The sequence below is a fragment of the Hippoglossus hippoglossus genome, chromosome 13 (assembly GCF_009819705.1).
Source record: "Hippoglossus hippoglossus isolate fHipHip1 chromosome 13, fHipHip1.pri, whole genome shotgun sequence".
NCBI lineage: Eukaryota > Metazoa > Chordata > Actinopteri > Pleuronectiformes > Pleuronectidae > Hippoglossus > Hippoglossus hippoglossus.
The window spans coordinates 18,436,214-18,459,209 of NC_047163.1; the positions used below are offsets into that span (position 1 = coordinate 18,436,214).

At 40.9% G+C, this 22,996-nt stretch overlaps 1 protein-coding gene across 1 annotated transcript; it reads left to right on the plus strand.

Annotated features, from left to right (window-relative positions):
• The first annotated feature begins 3,316 nt into the window (after nucleotides 1-3,316).
• On the plus strand, nucleotides 3,317-15,525 carry abhd15a (abhydrolase domain containing 15a). The gene is made up of 3 exons (XM_034605320.1): nucleotides 3,317-4,234; nucleotides 12,554-12,906; nucleotides 14,294-15,525. The coding sequence occupies exons 1-3, from the start codon at nucleotides 3,704-3,706 to the stop codon at nucleotides 14,943-14,945; spliced, it is 1,536 nt and encodes a 511-aa protein (XP_034461211.1). The 5' UTR covers nucleotides 3,317-3,703; the 3' UTR covers nucleotides 14,946-15,525.
• Nucleotides 15,526-22,996: the final 7,471 nt, after the last annotated feature.

The following is a 22,996-nucleotide window of genomic DNA, read 5'->3' on the forward strand; positions in this document are numbered from 1 at the left end:
GTTGTCAATAAATAGAGGGATGAGGGTCAGGGTTTTCAAACACAGGACAGCAGTGACTGTTTGTTTTGAGAAAGCATGTGTGACATTTCCCTGTGGCCTTTCACTCTGACAAGGATCTCTGACTGCGCTGTGTCTGCTCTGCTATCTGGTCCAAAAGTTAATGTTGATTTAGTGACCTTTTTTTTTCTTCCTCCTCGTCTCTTCCTGTCAGTGCAAAACATAGTATTGTTTTCCATGTTTCTCGATCTCCTGTGGCCTTTTTGAAATCATAGACGGTTTGAACAGAGATGGCATGTGAGTAACTTGAACAGTTTTCTAGCATGAAACCTCAAAGATGTTTTCTTTCCAGGGAAATGCAGAAATTTGAGAATAACAAGCCTCTTATCTCGGCTTTTGACTTTGGCACAAAGATGAGGGAAAGAGAGAAATGGAATCTTTATAGAAGGGATTGAAAACAAGTCATCACAAATTAGATCAGTAACAGTCGGTGTGGAGCCCCACAACCTTGCATTCACTTCAGAACATATGATACAGAATGTGATATGAAAGGGAATAGGGCTGGGGCGATCAATACGTTGATCTGCATAACGTGCCTTGACGTGTCATATGGAAGGTGGCTGGGCCTAATCAAAGCAAGCTGAAGCGAAAAAAAATCACCCACAATCATCTTAAGCATAGATCACCAATAGGCAGTCCGGACCAGACCCAGACCCAGACGCCGTTCTATGGACCCAGACCTGTTATTAGATTTTGATGGAGCGTTTCTATTTTAACCTGCGCAACTTTTCTTGCATTGACAACAGTCTTATTTTAACCTGTGCAGCTTTTTTCATCTTTACGGCAGTGAATCCTGGCAGCACAGCGTAGTTTACTTCTCTCACTGAACAAGAGAAAGTGGGAACAAAGAGAAAAAAGGAGTGTTAAAGCTTTTTAGTTGTTCATTTTAGTTGAGTAAGGGAAAAGGGAAACTCAAACTACATCTTTATTTTTCTTCTTTATTTCAAGATGCCTTTTTCAAAAGCTCTTTATTTTGTTTTTAAATGCAAACCTTACTTTACTTGAAACGAGAAAAAAATATTTATTTTATTATTATTATTTTATTATTAGATTACCCTCCATTTCAATGTGAAAATCTATAATAAACATTGTTGAAATACTATTGAGTTGTTAGGGTTAGCCTTGCTTTATTTTAGTGAGTCAGTTTTTGACTTCATACAGACATTGATACAACTACTAGGCTACTTCAAAATATACAGTATGTCACTGAATCATAACAATAGACATTATGATGTTTCGGATCTTTGCTTGAGGAAATTATCTCTAACTTGACCTCAAATTTTTTTGGTCGAAGGTCAAAGATCAATGTCACAGTGACCCTATGTTCTCAGGAATGTGATATATCAGGGACAACCAGCGAAGGGAATTACTTCACATCTGGCACAAACATTCACTAAGACTCAAAGATGACCTGATTAGGAATTGGAGGTCAAAGGTCGAGGTCACGTGACCTCAGCAAACTCTTGTTAGAATCCTTTCCAATTTGGAAGCATTTATTCACTTAGACTCACATATTAACTGATTACATTTCGGTGCTCAAAGATCAAATTCACTGTGGCCTCAAAAAACATGATATCTAAAGTCTGGCTTTCGGGAACGTCTTCAAAATTTGTTCATATGTCACAAAGATGAATTGATTAGATTTCAGTGGTCAAAGGTCAAAGGTCACAGTGACCTCATATGAGTCTGTAAAAAATGTTGTGTCGACTGAAACTGCACTGGTTGGCGGAGACATACAGCAGAGTGAAACAAGTTATTTATATGATCTTGCTTAAAAAATGCTTTCCTCTATATTTACTTATTTATTTCCCAAAGAATATACAACCATAAGTAAGTTTTACACCCACATATGAGATGATTTTGCCAAAGACTTCCAGCAGGATATGTCTCTCCTTGGTCACCTGGTTGCTCTCAGTCATTTAACTCTGGCTTTGGCTGTAATTGCATTATGTCAAGGTCTATATGACAATTAACTAGAAAAGAAAATCCAGCTCCCGCAGTTCTCAGACAAACTGTAGCCTCTGAAAACGTCTGTCTATCCTGGAAGAAAAGCCTCATGAACTCAGGTTTGTTCTTGCTCATCTTTTATTCTTTTTAACACCACATGTCTCAGTCAGGTACATTTGACAGTGTTCTACTTTGGGCAAAACATGTTATTGCATGTTTCCTAGAATCTTGAAGAGCATTCAATTTGTGTTATTCAAATAACATTTCTAGGAATTAAACATCTCATTAACGTTAATGATCAAACTGTTTTATAGACCCTCACAGAACCTCTTCGATCACACAGTGAGAGGTTATCTTTCCCTGTACCCTGCACAATGGGTAAATTAACCATTCTCTGCTCGCTCTTGGCATCTCCTACTTTGCCACTTGTTTACGTTTTCTACTGACTAATCCACAGGAGCAGAGTGGCATCGAAAAATGGAGCAAACAGATTATGATCTACTGTCTTGTCATTTTTCCATTAGGGTTTGTTTCCTCTCGCTTGCTCGCCACCGGTCCACACTGCCATCAATTTATGCTCGGCGTGCTGCTGCACTTTGCTTTGCTGCCAGAGTCCAAAACAACATGCTCCTGACATACAGATGACAAAGCTCACTTTCCCTGAATTCATCAACCTTACTAGAGCCGTCTTTGAGTCATGCACAATAACAACTATGGGCTTTACTCAAAATGTGAAAGTTACAGTAATGTGATTAAGTCAAAAGAAAATGTTATTTTAACCTGGTGCTCAAATGCCCTACACACAAGCCAGTTTCAGACATGAACTCCGGAGAATGTCTGCACAATGAGGTCCCGACATTCTCTGGACGTTGCCTTTCGAACATAAACAATGCAGCAGGAGATTCTCCACAATAATACAGAAATCTCTGGTTTATTGCAACAGTAGAACAGGTTAGTGTTTGGCATCTCGGCTCCGACTTAATCACTTAATCTCCCCCAGATATGATTACAAAGATATGATGTGAGTGATGACCAAATACTTATACCCCCCCGTCGGAGCCTACATGTGGATGCTGGGGTGTTTGAGGGGAGAGAGAGAGAGAGAGAGAGAGAGAGAGAGAGAGAGAGAGAGAGAGAGAGAGAGAGAGAGAGAGAGAGAGAGAGAGATGAAGTTACCTTCTTGCATGGTTCATATTGGAAGTATTTATTCTTTTTAAAAAGGTCCTTATCAGCAGAGGTTCTCTCGTGCACGCGGCACCTGCTCTCTCGCAGGGGGGTGGACGGGATGGGAGGCGGCTCCGCGGGTCGCTCCTACTCATTTCTTGCGCTCCCAGCTGTTGGTGGGGAAGCACCGGTGGAGCACACACACAGTCGGGAACTAAGCTCAACAATGAGAGACTCGCATCCTTTATTTTAAAAAAGATGGAAACATGACGTCGGATTCGGAGCGACCTGGAAACGCAGAGTAGGCGCGACGGCACGCCGGTGACGACGAGGAACTGGTGCGTCTTTGGCTCCGTAGGCACCAAACTTCAGTAAGGAGCTGATTTAGATATAAAAACAAGCACCTTCTCTGCAAGACTGAGCATGTCTCCACTGACTGTTTCCTCTCATGCAAACACTTGACTACATTGTGCTCTGAAGTGTGGAAAACGTGCGTGTTGAGCTCATCTTGTCCCCCCCCCCTCTAACCGTGCAAATGCTGGGATGGCTCGTGGCTCTGTGCATTGTGATCCTGGTGGTCCTGATATGGCCGGGCTCCAAATATTTTGGCACCGAGAGCCCCCCGGATGCTCTGCTCCAAGGACTGGGGATTCCACATCAGGCGGTGAGGGACAAGACCGGGAGGTGCGTCTCGGAGGAGCGGGAGGAGAGGGACGGTGCCCGGGCCGATGAGAAAGCGCGCACCGTGGCACTGATCTGCAAACCCTCCGCGCTGGCCAACTACCTCCTGAAACACTGCAGGACTTTCAGCCATTACTCGCCGTGCGTCGGCTGGACGTGGCGGGCCAGCGCCTTCCTCCAGAGCGCGTACGAGGCGTGCTGGCCCTACGACTGTCCGGTCCAGTTCGTGCGGGACAACCTGCAGCTGAGCGACGACGGGCTGGTGGCCCTGGACTGGGCTGTGCCATCCTACCAGAAGCGACGCAGAACTTCCAGTCACTCCACCAGTCCGATTCTCCTCATCATCCCGAACTCCTTTGGGAAAATCACTAGAAACGTGTTGAAGGTAAATGCACGCGTCTCACTCATGGACTCCACTGCATTTACTTTATTACAGAGATGAACGTCCTACCAGAAATAACCAGAGCTAATCAGATTGGGTACCTCAATCATCTTCAAACTGATATCTCGTCCATCTGCAGACTCTAGCATCATGACGCTGCTTACAAAAAGCCATTTGTGTCCACTTCATTGATAAAGATCAAGATCCCCTCACTAGATGACTTTGTAGCTGCTCGTGTGTCTTGAATCTATTATGACATCAACACGATGAAAATGGTAAGCTGCAAGGCACTGCGTGTTTGTCATTGCACCAACAGTAGCAGTTCTTCACTTAAAAAGGTACATATGAGTATATTTATAGCTGAAATTCAAAGAAGTGATTGCACTTGGTATAAAGTGCATTCCTCTGCCAAGGCACACCAGTCAAGCTAAATTTAAACAAGTTAAATCAAACTACACTAAACTACACACATTTATAGAGAGCAGTTCTCTTAATGTTAAATCAAGGTCCATGAATTAGTCTCTGAGAAATCCTTGAAAACTTAAAAGGATAAAATCTCACACTGTTTAATAAAGAGATAAAAAAAATCCCTGATAAAAGAGCAAACTGATTTCAAATGAAGAAATATAGAAACCATGAAATGCATGATACACATTTACACAAATGTCCAGACACTTTATCCGCACAAAGTATTTTAACAAGGAAACCAATCAAAAGAGACGTAATAATCATTTAAAGAAGTATTGGGAAGATGCTTGTGCAAATCAACAATGGCAATTGGGCAAGGGAAATCACTTGACTTTTAGCAATGGTAAACTCAGTTTACAGAAAAAGGAAAAAAAAAAAAAAAAAGGAGCAGAAGCATTACGAGTCTTTCAACTGTTCTTTGAATGCCCTGACTGAGGTAATTGAGTGAGGGATTACAAAGCATCCCTTGACTCGAGGGGCCAGTGGGAGTGCAGTGCTGCTCCACATGAATGCCTGTTGGCTCTCACATCACTCTGGGCACCTGGCGTCGCGCTAGCTAGCTCATTTCATCTGGTACTGTAAACTCTGTGTGCAAATTAGTCATCGGCTTCCTGTCAGCTCCATGTCAGAAATAACAAGTGTGCAACAACTGGATTGTCCCAACACAACAAAATGGGTTTGATATAAGCCTGGAGTTAATAACATCTTATATTAATAGGGGAAGGCAGGAAAGAGGAGGAAAAGTGATGAGGCAAAAATAACAGTATTATAACAACGTAAACATGTGGCTACTTAAATATTCACCCAGGAAAATGATAAAGAGATGATGAGCAACTCACGTTCAGACGGATTTGTGCCTCTTTTTTGGGCCTTTATCAGGGTAGAGAGTATTTGTGACGGAGTCAGCCAGTTACGCTTGGGAGGACAGGAAGCAGAGGCACCACAAGGGATAGACACCAATTAAGATTTCTTCTGTCACTGCTGATTTTCACTGTATAAAGCAGTCAGCGTGTGCGTGGAAGACAGAGATAAAAAAGAGGTCATGTTTGCATGGGCATACACACACGAGTCTATATCTGTGACACAGAGAGGAGACAGAGGAGGAAATGTCTCTTTTTCACAGCACTCTGCAGGAACTGATGAATTTATAAATGAACCATCTCCTCTTAAATCATTCATATTTTTACACTTGGTTTGTCGTTTGCTTCTTATTTAGTCTGCTGCTGTCCACATCAGACAGTTTGAAATGTGCAGAGACGATACTTAGCACTTAACAGGTCTTTCAGTTGTTAATCAGTGAATTTACACTGGTCTCTCTGTCTTGTTTCTTCTGCTCCATCTCTGTCCTTCATCATTATATATTCATATTTTTATATTTCTTAAAGTGGTCACTAAACATTAAGCCAAAATTGGTCTTTTGCTTTCTTGCTGAGGGTTAGACGAGAAGATTGATATGTCACACACATATCTTTGTGGTAGATATGAAGCTACAACCAGCAGCTGACTTGCTTAGCTTAGCATAAAGACTGGAAGCAGAGGGAAACAGCTCGCCTGGCTAAATCCGTAGGTAACAAAAACTTCCATATATCCACAGCTCTAAAACTCATCAAGTGAAATGTTAGGTAATGATCTTATTTGTTTAATCCAAATAAAAACTTTAGCGTAGTGTAATGCACACAACCCTGCTGTAAAATCAGAAGGGAGCTAAAGACATGAAGCAGTGAGTCTCTTATTCAGTGGCTTGTGATCTGTGTTCAGAGCAACGTGCTGAAAGGTCGTAGATGTTCACATAAGCAGAAATCCAGCTGTGTCAGATGTTGTGCGTTACGGCCATCGTAGTTTCCTGAAAGAGCAGATTGGATCGTTATAGTTTCACTGTTCTGTGACCATTCTTTTCACTTCATGCGTTCTGAGAGAGCAGTTTTGGAATTCCTCAAATTCCATGTGGGAAGTGATAATAGCTTTAGACGTGTGCAGTAAAAGTTTTTACATTTACAGCCTGGAATGGATCAGCGAGGGAAGTAATACCAGCAGAAATACATCATCAAACCTAGTTTTGGAAATGTCTTTATCGTGTAAATATCACCAGCGACAAAAAGCACATGATCCATTTCAGACAAGGCGTGAATGTCTCTGGTCATCAAGCATCTGTTCATGTCAGAGTTTCAACTGGGCAAAGAAAGAGGGATTAGATCAGGGCAATGTCTTCTTCTCATCTCTTTGGGAATTTTACAGCTTGGTGTCGATGCACTGAGGCGAAAACTGTTCATTAAGAGCAGCAGTACTTACTCAGGGATGACAGTGAACAATAATGAATTTAGTTTGAAGGTGTGTACCTACATCTTTGGTGAACACTGTAGGAACTTTCGCCCATAGGTGCCCTCTTGTACTATTCAACAATAGCTGGGAGCTTGTCGAGTGGACACAGGGGACACTGAAGACATTTTTCCCACACGCTCAGCAAAATGCAAATTTGTCTCCCCACTTTTTCCTACATCAGTGTCTGGCCCTACATCTGATTTTGGCAGCAATTCTGTCAATGACTCATTGGATATGTTTTTTTTTTCTCAGCTAGAATGAAAAGGTATTGACATTTTACCAACCACTTGATTCTCATTCATCTTGGAAAACACTAATTCAGCAAACCCTCTGTGACAAAATACAGTTTTATGGAGGCTGGTATGAAAGGAGCTACCTTGAAAAATAGTTAGTGCTCCTTGGTGTTTTTAATTGTGGTGATGTTGTCTTCAAATTATTCATAGCTCCTCTCCACTTTGAATGTGTGTCCGTGATGCTTATCTTCATACTGTATAGGGCTTATACAGTATGAAGTTGCAGGATGATTTAAAGCAAAACAAATATTCAACGAAATAGATTTTCAGCAAAAATCGCCATAATTCCTCTCAAATGTCTGCACCGATTGCCCTGTTCCTAACTCAGAGGAGTAAATCCATGTATGGCCCTTGTCACAGGCCTGTTGAAGAGTATTTAGGCAAACTATTGACCTGGATAGATGATGGAGCACTGTAGTGAGATGCTTTGTTGCTTTTAATCGAATAACATCCTTAATTTAACTTGATGTGCCAAAGTTAGTTTGACAGAAGTGGTGGTCTCACAGAAACAGATCACATTACACTGTGATTTGAGAGGAATATTGTTGAACTTTTCAGGGGCCCTCTTTTATTTATGTTTGTCATTGTTTCAGTGGAGGGGGATAAGAGTAAGAAATGCGACGCTCAGTGTGTGTGTGTGTGTGTGTGTGTGTGTGTGTGTGTGTGTGTGTGTGTGTGTGTGTGTGTGTGTGTGTGTGTGTGTGTGTGTGTGTGTGTGTGTGTGTGTGTGTGTGTGTGTGTGTGTGTGTGTGTGTGTGTGTGTGAGGGACAGCCCTGGCATGTTGTCCAGCGTCTGGAGTCCCTGCTGAAGGAATTTATCACTGCACTGACACTGCACAGTCTATCAGCTCAACAAAACGAAATGCACAGCTCAAAATAACACACGGCCTGAAACGTTCTGTCTGCAAATCTGGTTTAGAACAAAGCTGAAGTATCTTGTTTTTCAGTAATGTACACAACCTTTAAAATAACATCTCATGATCGGTATCGAGTGTTTAGCTGCATGTGTCATGTGCAAATCACAGGTTGTATGAAAACATCAGTTTTGTAATTTATCCATCCATCCACTATCCCACATTGAAAGTCACAGTGGACTGGAGCCAGTCCCAGCTGGCATCAGGCGAGAGGCGGGGGTTTCCTCCTGAACAGTTCACCAGCGTATCACAGGGTCATCGTATACCTCTTTTACACACAAGTATATTAAACATGAATAAACATGCAAAATAAATGTGATTAACTCCTTTCATTGCCAGTCGAGTTTGCCTTTTATTTCCCCGTGTGACTAATGTTCGACGTCACGAATACGCCAGAAACCAACTCGTCAGAAACCTCGCTGTCTTGCGAGTGTTGCATCTTGCATGATACAAACAAGAGCTGTTGCACGTTGTTAGCAAGATGTGGAATACAATAAGTACACAAATGTTTGTGGCTGTTTATGCGCCAATGTCCGAAAGTGCAATGGACATCGTAACGGCACGCCGCAAAAGGTGCAGCGGAAAAATAAAAAAGAAGAAATTAAAGCGTTAATCCTGGTGTCACGTTAAAACCGACATCTACTGCAGAGCCATCAGAACAGGGAGTTAGTGCTGATTGTTTTCATTCCCATTGCAGAGATAAGCCCGATCTTACACCCATTTTAAACCAAATATAGTGAGTATACGCAGATTTTCCATACGCAGGTAAACCAGCTCAAAGCAGCCAATTGACGGCGATTAAAAACCCTTTTCTACTGCAGAGTCATTAGAGCCGGAAGCGAGCGCTGATTGTATCCATTCCCATTACAGACAAGAGCCAGATGTTAGTGTGTTTTTTGAGCAGTAGAAAAGGGGCTTTAGAAAACCCACGCAGACACAGAGATGCAAACTGCACACTGAAAGAAGCAGGTTTGTCTTGCTGTGAGGCGATAGTGCTATAACCACTGCCTTCACAATCACATCTTCAAAATTATTCCTCCTTGGTCATGAGTCATTGCTTCACCTCCAGACCAAAACTTTCAGTGACACACAATGTAACAGATTTAGCCGTTGCAATATCCTTGGATGTGGTCAATTCTCCCTGACCACTTTCTTCTTGTGTTCCATCCACTCTGTGTTTAGTAGTTAACGCAGTGCAGTACCTCCTCATCGCTCAGTGTGCCTGGGTGACTCACACAGTGCATCACCACACTGTGTGACCGTGGTTTACACCGTGCAGCTGTAGCTTGCTAATACTGGAGCATGCAGACATAACCGGGGCAACATAACTTCACCTGATTCAATCTAAGGCACAACATTCATCACCCGGCTGCAGCTCCTTTGAAATGTTAAATATCTCAATACCTGTGGGAAGGAAACTGAACTGAAGTGATTCAGGCTCATTGAGAGCTGCTCTCCACTCCCCCTCACATGTTCCTCTTGAATCTCAGTGATCCAACGTTATCTTTGGAAGAGGCTGATGAATGAGTTAGTGAATGAATGAGGCTCCAATGTATTAGATCTGCTCGGAGCTTTACTCACGCTGCCTGTATCTGGCTGAGTAAATCCTCTTTTTATATAGAAAGGGGCAAAAATACGACTGCAGTGTCTCTGAGCTGTTAAATATTTAATGCCGTGATTCTGCAGCTGCTCTGGCAGTATCCTGGGGTTTCTGTAAATCTAAAGCAAAAACGAAACTCATTTCAAATCGGACATTTTATCTGCTTATAAGCACCAAACCTCTGAGAAAAAGAACACTTTTCTCTGTGGTGAGATGAAGCAGATTGACGCTGCAAATTTACAGGGAAGACAAGTTGCCTGCATTAGTTTCCAGACACTGACGTGGACAATTTATTCTAAAGGTAAATTTCTGAGGCTCGACTGGAATAATCATCAATTCTTCTCTGCAGGAAGAGCCTCTCAATTTATACATGGGGGATGTCATTTCTGCTCAAATCAAAACGTTGCAGCCCTGCCAGATTTATTTTCCCCAGCTCATGCAGTTTTAAGCAGTTTTACGCATTCATACAGTGCTACTATGTGCTGGACTTTATGGGGTTCAGCCTCTTGCCCAAGGACACATGTGGACTGGAGGAGATAGGGATTGAACCGCCGACCTCTGCAAAGTACAAGCCGCTCTACCTCCAGAGCGGATTTATGTTACTAACACTTAAAACCCCTGTGTTTATCAAGATCAAGAATTTAGTGAATGAAGTAAAGGAAGCTAAGTTGCAACCCAATGTGACAAAGATCCTCACCTTACCATCACGTTTCATGAAGCCTTTGAGGCTCTGCTGTTTCCTCTGAGGATACATCATTCTCCTACAGCCTCCAAAGATTTCAACCATCGTACAACTTTTATTTATGTGCTGAATAGAACAAGAATGTTGCATCAATTCCACATTTGTGCACACATTTTAATTGGCATTGATTCAGTTCAGCACCAATGACTTTATACCGCCCTGATATCTCATGTTGTCACATTCATGCAGCAGAGTAGTGATATTTCTCTCCGGTGAAAGTGAAGTCTTCCTGCCAGAGACATGAGATCACAGGTTTCCACACTCGAGTCCTTTCTGCTCTCCTGCTGCCAACACCGCTCCAAGTCCTTTTCAGGGAACGCTGCACCGTGCAGGTCGAGGCTTTTCTCAGCAGCTGACTGTGGGCTGCATGGGCATCATCTAAACAAATGACATTGTGCATAATAGCCTTCATAAATCCCCCCACTGTGTTTGACAATTGCCTCTATAATGCCTGTACATCTTACACTTGCCAAGTGCATGGCACCACCCTGATTTGTTGAGAGATGAATCTATATATATGTATATATGTATATGTTTATATATACAACCCACTGTTGTATGTTAAACAACAGTGGGTTCCATGTTATTCAGTGGTATGACAAACATTTTTACTGTGTCAGTAAAGTGATTGCACTTAATCCAGTTCATGTTGTATGACTGTGTACACCTCAAGCATGGATAAACAACACAGTGAAAGGGAGCAACACTTAACCCTGGTGGTTTACTGTGATTTATTTTACCTCTGCCAGCAAATGGTTATTTACTTTTCCATGCAATAAAAAGCACTACCATGCATGTGCAGGCAGCGACGACATTTCAGGGAGCAAAATGGAAACTGACTTCTAAAAGGAGGCATTGTTGAATTCTGAGATATAACAACTAAGTGACCAGGCCACACAAAATCAACCATGGGGCACAAAAAGGGACAAACAACACCCTTTTCTACAGTCAGAAAACCAACTCGCACCCTCTAACATCTGGCTTTTGTCTGCAATGGGAATGGACACAAACATTTACTCCCAGATCAAATGACTCTACAGTAGACACAGGTTTTAATCGGCTCTGGCTGGGATCAGCATTGATGGATGGCAAGACAGCGAGGTGAGAGAGCGCCTCAGTTTTTGAAGCGTTTGTGACATCAAACATGAAGAATCAGAAAAGCAATTCCTCTCCTGGCAGGAGGAAAGAAGTCAATCACATTTTTAGCAGGTTTAACCCTGTTTGAAGACCTGCATATATGTGCTAATTTTGGTGTAAAAGATGTATAACAGGATTTAAAAAAAAAAAATTCTATTTGAAAGAGTAAGCTCCCCAGCAGGTCCTCCCATAAATAAAGTATGTGGATGTAATAGAATAAATTGTTGAGACCAGTCCACTTGGGCTGGTCAGAGCTGTCTGAGATGGATGTGTGGAGAGCCATTTGTTCCAAGGCACATTAGTGTGCATTGCTGTGCAGAGTTGGAGATAGAAAAATAAAGATGTGCCAGTTAGATTTAAATGTTTCTGGATATCGTGAATTGCTTGGAGGCTGACAGGTACAAAGGACATAAATTGGTTGTTATGAAAAATTTGAGAGTGAAGACAGTTAAACAAAATTTTGCAATGCGGCAAGAGACCAGATAGAGCTTTCTTAAGTCGTTATTGAGCCAAATTTCCAGAGTCAATAATCAGGAAGGATTATTGACTCAGTGAAATGTTGAAGTAGATCATATATTGTAACATGTGAAGGGGACACTGTGTTCTCTTTTACTTGCTCCAGGGCACACAAGAAGCAGGATTTAACCATTTGGAGACCAATGATATCACTGGAAGTTATGTAACCAAGATTACTTTGGCGTTTTTGTGTTTGGAGAGTCGACCATTTCAGTCTTATATTCCCTCATATAAATCCAGATGTTGAAGAAAGGCATCGTTGAGCTGAAACATTTCTGGAGATACATTTACTTTACCTTTACCTTTACTTATTTTTCCAACCTCTCTCTCCAGTTGTGTGAAGCGGCACTGTCCCACGGCTACCTGCCTGCCATCTTCAACCGCCGCACCCACAACAGCACCCCGCTCACCACCCTCAAGCTGCAGCAGTTTGGAGACCCGGCGGATCTGCGCGAGGCCGTGCGCTACATTCGCTACAGGCAGCCTGCGGGGAGACTGTACGCAGTGAGCGAGAGCAGCGGGTCAGGCCTCCTCCTGTCGTACCTGGGGGAGTGCGGATCGTCGAGTTATGTGACGGCAGCCGTCTGCCTGTCGCCCATGTTCCGCTGCCAGAGCTGGTTTGAGAACGGGCTGTGCTGGCCCCTGCAGTGGGCACTGGTGCTCTACCAGAAGATTTGTCTCAGCAGGTATTGAGATAAAGATGATGCTGTTAATCAGTTAGATAATGAGAAATGGGTAGAAAACATGGTCCTAAAAGCTCGGAGCAAAGTATGTATGTAAGATTGATTCTACTTTGTTTTCTATTAAAGTTGCAGTGTGTAGAATTTAGTGACATAAAGTGGAGAAGTTGCCTGTGGCAGCTGAATAACGCTCACCTCACCCTCCCCTTCCAAACATGAAAGAGAACCTGTGGTAACCTTTAGTTTTCATAAAAACTCAAAGGGTGTTTAGTTTGTCCAGTCCGGGCTACTACAACAAACTTGGCGGCCTCCATAGAGAGGACCCCCCCCTGATGTAAATATAAAGTATTTCAATATAAAGGCCCATTCTAAGGTAAATAAAACAAACATTTTTATAATTTAGAAGGAAACACACTCGTGAAAACATCACTAGGATTATTTTATATTAAATTTCTGTCAATAGATTTCTTTCACCTAAATCTTACAAACTGGACCTTTAAAGAGTAGATCTAGATTATTACTGCTTGGATTTTATTTACCCTAACAACAGAGGAACCATCTTTGATCAAATTTGGTTTGACTTTTTACTTTGGTCCATTGAGAGCAGGCAAGTCTTCTATCTTTATATACAGTCTACGGCACAGGTCAAGTGGAGGCAAAGGTGAAAAGTACCTTTCTTACACTGTCTAAAACTGTCAAAGTTCACAACTTGTTGAAAGATGTGTCACAATTCATCAAGAAATACATTTGTTTCTTGTGCTGTCTGACATCTTTGTGGTGATGTTGTCTCATGAGTACTCACCAATATAGGACAGAACAATGAAATTATCATGAAAATGAATTAATGAATTCTAAATATTGGTTTTAATATGATTAAATTGGTAATATGAAAGGGGATTGCTGATATATAACACATGCAAATCCTATTCCCTTGGAAAATGGTGCATTAGTGGAAGAGAGCATAAAGAGTCTTGGAAGACGGGAAGAGATAAACGGCTCCTTCTCTTCTTTCACTTTACTCCGGGAGGAAATCACAGAGGATGTGATATGAACAGGATGGTCTAAATTCTGAAACCAGCTCAAAGGGGATTGTAATGAAAGCAGAACCTCACTAACCATTTATTGGACAGACCGAGACAAATAAGGAAACAATGAAGTTTCTGTAGCAACAGATGGGCAGGTCATTGATTCTGAGAAAGACCGTGACCCGGGTGAAGTTTCTTGAATCAATGTCAATAGGGAACGTGAGAACAGTGCAGCTCCTCAGAATTGATTTACTGGTATTTTTGTCTTGTTGTCTCTGTTTACCTGTGTGTGTGTGTGTGTGCGTGTGTGTGCGTGCGTGTGTGTGTGGATTCTATTTTGTTGTGCAAATGTGTGTGTGTATGCGTAGGTACAGGACGGTGCTGGGAGAGACCATACAGACAGACACCCTGTTTTCTAGCTGTTCCTTGCGCAGCCTGGAGGAGGCGCTGTTCTGTCAGACTGGACATACAGGCCCTGCACCATCAGCAGCAGCAGCGACAGGAAGCAGTGGTAGCACCAGTACATCAGGTACCTGGGAGGCTTACTGGGAACGTAACGAACCCTTGAGAGACGTGGACGAAGTGGCCATTCCTGTTCTGAGCGTGTGCGCTCGGGATGACCCAGTCCGCGGGGACACTTACTCCACCATACCCTTGGAACTCTTTGAGACCAACCCACATTTTTTTCTCCTCCTAACGGACCGTGGAGGTCACTGTGGTTTCTCCACCCAGTCTCAGGGGAGTGGTGCTGGTGCATTCGGTGCAGCCGGCTCTCCAGCCGTGCCGAGCCGTGGGACCAGTTGGAGCCACAGAGCTCTGCTGGAATTCTTCAGGGCGACCACAGACTTCTTTGCCGCTGAGGAGAGAGCAAAGCAGCTCGCGGCAAGGAGGAGGGGGCTGGGTGGAGGGGCAGGGGGCAGGTTTTTCCGGCACCGCAGCGTCAGTACATGTAAAAGGGTGCCAGAGTGTTCCCATAATATCCACGCCATTTACAACTGGCAGAGGTCCTACACACGATGAGGGAGCTTAATGGAAGTTAATGGACTGCACTGATGCACTGGGATGTGACGCTTTGCCTGTGTGACACTCAGAGACAAAGTCTTATGATTACAAAACTAGAAATGGGCTGGGATTGTAAAGTGCTGAGGTGATGGAGTACTTTAAAGTGAGCCATAAAACACTAGGACTTAAAAAACAAGACAGGCCACAAGTTGGCAGGCAGATGTTATGTTCAGCTGCTCGGCAGTTGATACTAAACCCTCAAGATGAGCGGCTGTATATTTTTCTATGGACTGATTCAGGTTTCCTCACTGCCAGCTGTTAGAATGAAAAGATTCAGTTTTATTTACACAGTTTTTGATTCATCAGTTCATCTGCCTAACATTTTACACAGTTTGCTATATTTTGTAATGTGTAATGTTTAACTGTTAATGTTTTAATTTCCAAAGGGATATTATTCAGGAGAAAAGTCCTGTGCTTAGAGAGTAGAAGGGGAAAAAATCCAGTCAAGATTTCAAATTAATTTGAGCAAAATGTCAAATGAGTCTGAAGGACTTGTGCAGTGTTATTGTAATGAAAACATTAAAGAAAGTTTACTGTGTTAATCATCACCATGTTCTCTTCTTTATTGGGAAATGGTCGTGGTTCCCAGAATAGAGAAACTTGTTGCAGCTTTTAGAGGAAAGTCTGTGTCATGAGGTTATGATCTGTTAATGAGCTGAGGAACTGGAAGCGTCTTGTGAGTTTTCCCATCTCATCACTTCAACTCTGTGCTCCAAGGTTTCTGTGGTTTTCTGTTCAGATCTAATGATGGTGAAACTGTGAGAATGGCAGGTTTTTGTTTTTGTTTTGAAGTTCAAGTCAGACCCTGAGTCCCTGGAGAGCTTGTTATTGGGGTTAATTCTTGGGCATTAAGCAAATACATTTTACAAATTATGTCACAGTATAAATCATCTTCTGTTCTAGTGCTCAAAACTATTGCACTATTGGAGAGGGATCCCATTACGTGTGTCTCTCTGTGATTTCAACTTTTTTCCCTCCCCAGTTAAAAGGGTTCTTTTGGTAGTTTTTCTTCACTCTAGTCGAGGGTTAAGGGCAGAGGACGTCTCACTAAGCTCTATTTGGCTATATGGGCTAAACTATATATGTTTTTACGTAAAAAGTAACTCTTCTCTCTTAAATTCACTGGATCTGGATTTTTATTTGGACCTTCACCAAATTGCACTCACTCATAAATATCAGTCCCTTAAACATGCACGGTTTTCTTCCATCAAGATCCATGACCTATTCTTTGAGAAATCAATGACAATTTTAAATTCTTGCAATGTTAAAATAGGTGGGGAAAAACTTCCGTCAGCCCACTGATCCGGATCCACACCAAAATTGATTGGGTTCTTTTCTGACCCATACCACAACACGTTTGATTGTAATCTGTCCTTCAGTGTCATTCTGCTAACTAACAGACAACATGACCTGGCGGTGGTAATGAGACACTCGGAGGAGAAACTTGGATTAAATGGCATTTGTATTTATCTTGTTCTGGATTTCTCATTATCTTTACTTACAATCAATGTTCATGTTTAAAGCACTTTACACTAATGTTGTAATCTGTGGTCTTGTCACACTCCTGCATAGTCAACACTCACAGACACTCTCTATTATAGCACAGGCCCCCGAGCCATTCCACGCTGTGTGTGAAAGTCACTTCAGTGTTTGTCCACCCACTGTGCCTTATACACTCAGACAGCTGGAACACAGCAGTGTACACAAAGACAGACACAGAAAATGTGCTGGCAGACACACTGTCAACACACATCTTTGCCATCACACACACAAACGGATCAAGACCCCACAAAATACATACTTAAGACACACAACAGTCATGAAGCTGTCACATAGATGAAGGATATTTTTATACTCGTTATCTACAGAAACCTTCACTGTCCTGTGACACACACACACTGACACACATACGTGACAATTGCATGTTAATGACACCGTTCGTATTGTAGACAGGGCCTATGTAACAGTAACCTGAAGCGATACCAAGATAAAAAGATATGGCTCATTCTAAAGTGAAATATGGAGTATTTTTGAAAATGTGATTTAAAAAAAGTGTGGATTGAAACACAAAACCTTGTATCTCATTTCCTATTCATTTTCTAGTACAAATTGTACTGACTTGTTGCCATTGTTAAATAATGTAGACCTCTCAAGACATGACGATGACACTGTTTTTGACTGTAATGACATAACAATCCACACGGGGACAGGGGAGACCAGATGTATTTTATCCTCTTCACTGTCCATATTTCAGTCTTGATCAAACTTAGTTTTTCTTTGGTTTTTTTTGGTTTTTTTTGTAATTATCAGGTTAGATTTAGAATCAACGGCATTTCGCTACACGCTACATGACAATGACTACACAAGACTACACAAAGACAACACAAGACTCACAAACCACACACACTCCAGATGTTGCACACATTGTTATTGGTTGAGAGCAGTATAGTCCATTAGTCCTAGAGTATGCATATAGGGAAGATAGGTAGACTGCAAGCATGCACCAAGGACTAGCATCTGTGCCTTACACCTGTAAATACATGTGGACAGCACATGCTGAGAAAGAGGGAACTTCAGGGGGAACATGCAAAAACGGCTTCACACAACCTGTCCTGTTTTGTTGTTGACATTACGTTTCATAATTTATGTCCAAAAGTAGAAACTGTAAACACTGGCTTTCATTGGCCCCAAGCAAATTAAACCAATAAGATTGAATTGCCCTTTCCAACTTTGCTTATTCAATTCAGAGCCAATTGTCTCCCTCAATGTTCGGCGACTGATTTAATTAAAAATGATGGATATTTAATCAACAGAGAAACGGACATTTCCATCACTTTGATTAGACTTAATCACGGGTTCCATTAAATTGAGGAACAAGCTTAATTGGGCATTTGTTGACGTGGGAATAAAGAGGCAGGAATAAAGAGGCAACCAGGTGGTGAGAGGCTGGTTAATGAAAACATTTATTTAATAAATATACAACAGAAAAGTATAAAACATCAAAAGATGATTTAGATTTAACAACTGGTTGTTTTCCCAAAGTTTTTCTGATAGAATAAAGTTGAAGCATTGTTGTGTGTTTTTGTAGTTTTGCTGCTATAAAGCCTAATTTGTCTGGTATAAACATAAACTTTCTGATATGTATTGAGGAAATTTTGACCATCCTCACACATTACTGTATATGCAACTATATATCATGTATATAGTGTATATGACACATTATATCTGTACACCATTAGGAGAATAGTGCCTGTCTAGTTCACAGATACTCCCTTCAGTGCCCAAGGTCAGGTTGTAGATAAAGGGCCGACCAACAGTACATTGTTGTGTCTACACTTTAGGACTTTCATATCTAATTCAGATGCGCCAGACAGAGACACTAGCGGCAAGACGTAAGGACACAATGCGATTAAGAAATGCATACTTTGGCCTTAAAGGTTCAGTGTGTGGAATTCAGTGATATCTAGTGGTGAAGGATATCAGAGAACATTTAGGCTAAAAACATGGTGTAGATGACGCAGTTTCAAGTCAAATTTTACTTATCTTTAAATCTTACAGGCACTTGGATGACACCACAGGAGCAGTATGGAGGCGCTTTCTGTTTTTTTTTATGTTGTTTTACCTTTGAAGAAGTGCTCACCGCTTACTTCAATTGTATTGGATTTGACTGCAACGCGGTTTACTCCTGAAACTCCAAAAGTGTTTTGTGGACTCAAACACTTTCACCCACCCCTCCATCTGCATAGTGGTGAGTAGATAATGAGAGAATTTTCACTTTTGGGTGAACTATCCCTTTAATGCATTTTGATAACTGTGTCTTCACTGGCTGTCTTGACAGCTCGAAACCACTCTCCCCAAAATCTAACCTAAAATCAAACTGCTCAGCATAGTAGATCAATCATGAAAATGTCCATTGTACAGGATCCAACTCTTCAAATGGGGTTCGTCAAGAAAATCTACCGTATATTTTAGCTGGTGTGGTCGTGTTTTTACTTTGATTTCACAGACAATAGCTGGAATGCCAGAGAGTTAGTACAATCACGTTAGAGAAATTTTAGCTAAAAAGTGTTACGTTACCAGAGTCTCCTTGGAGCCAACACAACTAAAAGTAATCAGAGAGATCATAGCAACTAGCGCGCCAACAATAATACGAACCAGATGTCCAGCTTTGGGTCAGTGACAGTTTAATTGTACTATAGTTTGGATGATAATCAGCCAGTGAGGAATAGGAGTGTTCGGTGTTTCGTTGTTGGCCCTGCTCCTCTGTAAGAGTTATTCTGAGCAGTGGTGGTGTTTATAGTGGAGGACTTTTGGTATATCTGGTGTTTACATCATCGTATAACTTAAATAAAACACCAGAGATAGTTCCTTTTTGTTATATGACTCCCAGTTTTCTGTTTATTATAAAAAGGTCGCTCCTCTGTGGTATATACATTTTGGCTGATGTTAATTCTGTGTGACATGTTGGCTCTGCAGCTCCAGAGCTCAGCATGAAAACTTGATTATTATCCTTGACATACAGAGTTGAGTTGAAAGTTGGCATCAGCTATTAGCACATGAAAAAAAAACTGGAATAAACCAATTCAGCATTTCAGTAATTACTTTAAAACCCTCATTAACATTTAAGGTTAGTGGGATATTTACTATTTATAAAAAATAACAAGTCTTTTGCATTATAATTTGTTATGAGTTGGAAACCCTGCAGTATTTCTAATGGAGTATTTACCACAACACAGCTCAGAGGGATTATAACGTGAATTTGCCACATCGTGTTTATTTCAATAAGGTTACACAGTCTTGTGTGAAATAGTCCAGTCAACTGTATCAGAGAAAGATCGGCCTTGTTACCTTGTTAGTCACATTTCTTAAGAAAAGGTAATCATGTAGTCTATTACTTTATGTGTATGGTTCAATAGATTTCTGATTATTGCTGAATTATTGAAATTTTGATTAGAACTGCCACAATAATTACTTTTAATCGGTGTTGGGGGGGATTATATAGGCAAGTGTCCGACAGAGGCTGGTTTCATGCAAGTTCCAACCAATCTCACCTTATACCTCTTTCATTTTTATTATTTTTTCATAGCTTTGGAATATTGGACACATTTTTTTTCACATCTGCAATCTTTATTGTCCTATAAATTCTATAGTGTTTAACCCCGCTTCATGTTGAAAGACACCACAACCTTCTTCTACTTGTTAATTGACCTTTCACCTTCTGATGAGATAACAATGAGTGAAAAGTACGTCAATCCTGGACTATTACGTGAGTGAAGGTCTGAGTCATTTCCTGCTGATGTAATATATAATTTCTTCCTTTGGTGTTTTAATCAGGTAGTGTTTTTGGATGACCTCGGGATCTATTATCTCGCTCCTGTTTTTCATTTTGTTCTCTTAAAGAAGTATTCAAAAGCCCGGCGAATGAAATAAAATAATTGAAATACCCACTGTCAGTACAACCTGAGAGATACAGTTGAAAACTACTTTGATCATGGGCGCCATCTTGTGGATTACTCTACTTCAAGTCCCTCTGTGAATATACAAACATGTATTAAATATATTGCAGTTGTAAGTAGATACAGGGGCATTTTCAGAAATAATAATAATAAAAACAACAATAATTATAATAATAATAATAATATGTAATGTAGTATTTCCTAATATTATAACTTCTTCATTCTCTTATGCAACAGCCTCCATCTATGGGAGTTGTTAAAAAGCTAACTGCTTACTAGTAAGTTATAGCATGTTACAACCCATTCATTACTGCTTTTTAAAAAGGGAGACTTAAAGCATCATTGTGTTTGTATGAATTTAATATATATTTTTAATTATTTTAGTTGAATGTGTACCGTATTAGTAAGTATTAGAAACTACTGGGATTACAATATGATATATAATGGCATTGATAGTTGGTTTATTAAGCCGTTATAATGTTAATTTGATTTAAAAGTTAGTCGGAACATCATTTAGCCCCTGACATTATAAAGAAGCTTTGGAAGATAAATAATGAAGATAATACATTTAATCACTGCAGAGCTCTGAGTCACATCCTTATTTAACACTGCTTTACATTCATAACCCATTAAATAGGTCTGTCTGCCTTTTCAATGATGCCTTATCAAGACCACTTGACCTACTTGCTCATCCAAATTATCTAAGCATGTCATCCAACGTCGCCATGGAGACCTCCTCCTCCTCCTCCTCTTTATCCTCTGCTGTGTCGGCCCGCAGATGGCAGCATCAACAAAGGTTTCTGTGTGGAGTGTTCCACGCTCCGACTCCCCCAGGGGTTGACTCTGCTCTCACAGACACAATGACGCAGCTATCTCTGCTTTTGGCTTGGAAACTGTCTGTATATTTAGCACCTCGTTTAAAATTAGAGCTCAGCACATGGGGAATAATTTTAGCTGGCAGTTAAAATAGATATCTGCCAAGTCATTCAAATTGGACTCAGCGCACACATACTGTATGTCCATAAAGACTACTGTGCAGACGGGAAGGGAAGAAGTTAAAACTTTCTGACTGAGCTTTTAATTTGCTGCGTATCCAAAATTGATCCTTAGTTGCGCAGAGTCATGTTCCGTGTATATTGTGCATTCATGAAATGTGTTACAAAGGTTACTTTGAGTCACGTGACTCCACAGTGAAGAAATGGGAACAAACTAAGCTGTTTAGAGCCAACTGATTAGTTAAAACTGTTGCATTGCTACAAGCCAAATAATGAAATTGATTGTATGCAGATATAGTTTCATATGCATGTCCATTGCTGATAATGACTCATTATGAATTGTTTTAACTGTACAGAGGAGACATGAGGAGCACAAAGACAGCACCTGTATGTGTCAATGTGCAGTGTAAACAAACTAATGTGTTATTAAGGAGTTTTTGTGTCTGAGCAATAAAACTTTAAGTGGAATTCCAATGATCTTTTGTGAATAATGAGATCTTTTCGATCTCATTTATATTTTTTGTCTAATCATCTCCAGCGAGGAGGTAATGATTTAGTCTGTTTGTAGTTTTCATAAGGGGACTGTTGGGCCTTCATGGAGACTACTAGTTCCTCATAATTTGATTTTATGTTCAGTTTTTTTAAAATATATTTCTCAGTATGGGATGGTGTCCTATATTTGTAGTTTGTCTCTTATCATGTGGTAGTGAAGCCTTTGTTTGCAGTGTGTCAGCATTAGTGTCACATCATCTTATGTGACTGTTTACCTTGCAGCTCATTCGCATGTTAGCATACTGTGTGGCTGAGCCTCAGTGTGAATGCTCACCTTGTATTGTGACCTATCTGGTCATGAAATTATACCCACTTTGGTGTTTATTTCATGTTGACACTTATTTGCATTAAAATCTAATTAAATAGCCCTAAAATAGCATCGTATGTTTGTGCAGTTATTGATCACTGAAAAAAAAACACATCAAATAGTATCTGAAAAAGGTTTGACAGAGATTAATCAGTTTGTGTCTGCTTTTAGCCCATGAATCAATAGATAATTGATGGCCTGATAATGGACAGTGAGCCACACGTGTCAGAGCTTGCAGGACTGACATTCTGCAGAATCGGAAAATGCACAACGCAAGACGAGGTCAATAAAAACCTAAAAAGCACGACAAGACAAAAATGAAAATCCAATGAAGAGAGAAATGATGTCTAACAAACAGCAACATAACCCAATTTTCTATTCAGGATATGAGAAGAAAGAATTAATTTAAGAGAAACAGAACAAATATAACACAGAACAATACATATACCTACTTTGAACTCATATCAAATAAATATGCTGCAACTGCAGAGTTAAAATACATTTCAATAATATTGAATACAGTGGAGTCAAAATGCAATTAATTCCGAAACTTATTTTCGGTTCTGTGTGTGCCAGGTTTCCACAAGGGCAGATTGGTGAGCTTTCAGCTTTAGTAGATTTAGTAGATTAAATGCTAGTGTAAATCTGAGCTGATCAACTGGTTAATGCCAAGGTCATCAGAAAGTATGAGGAGACATG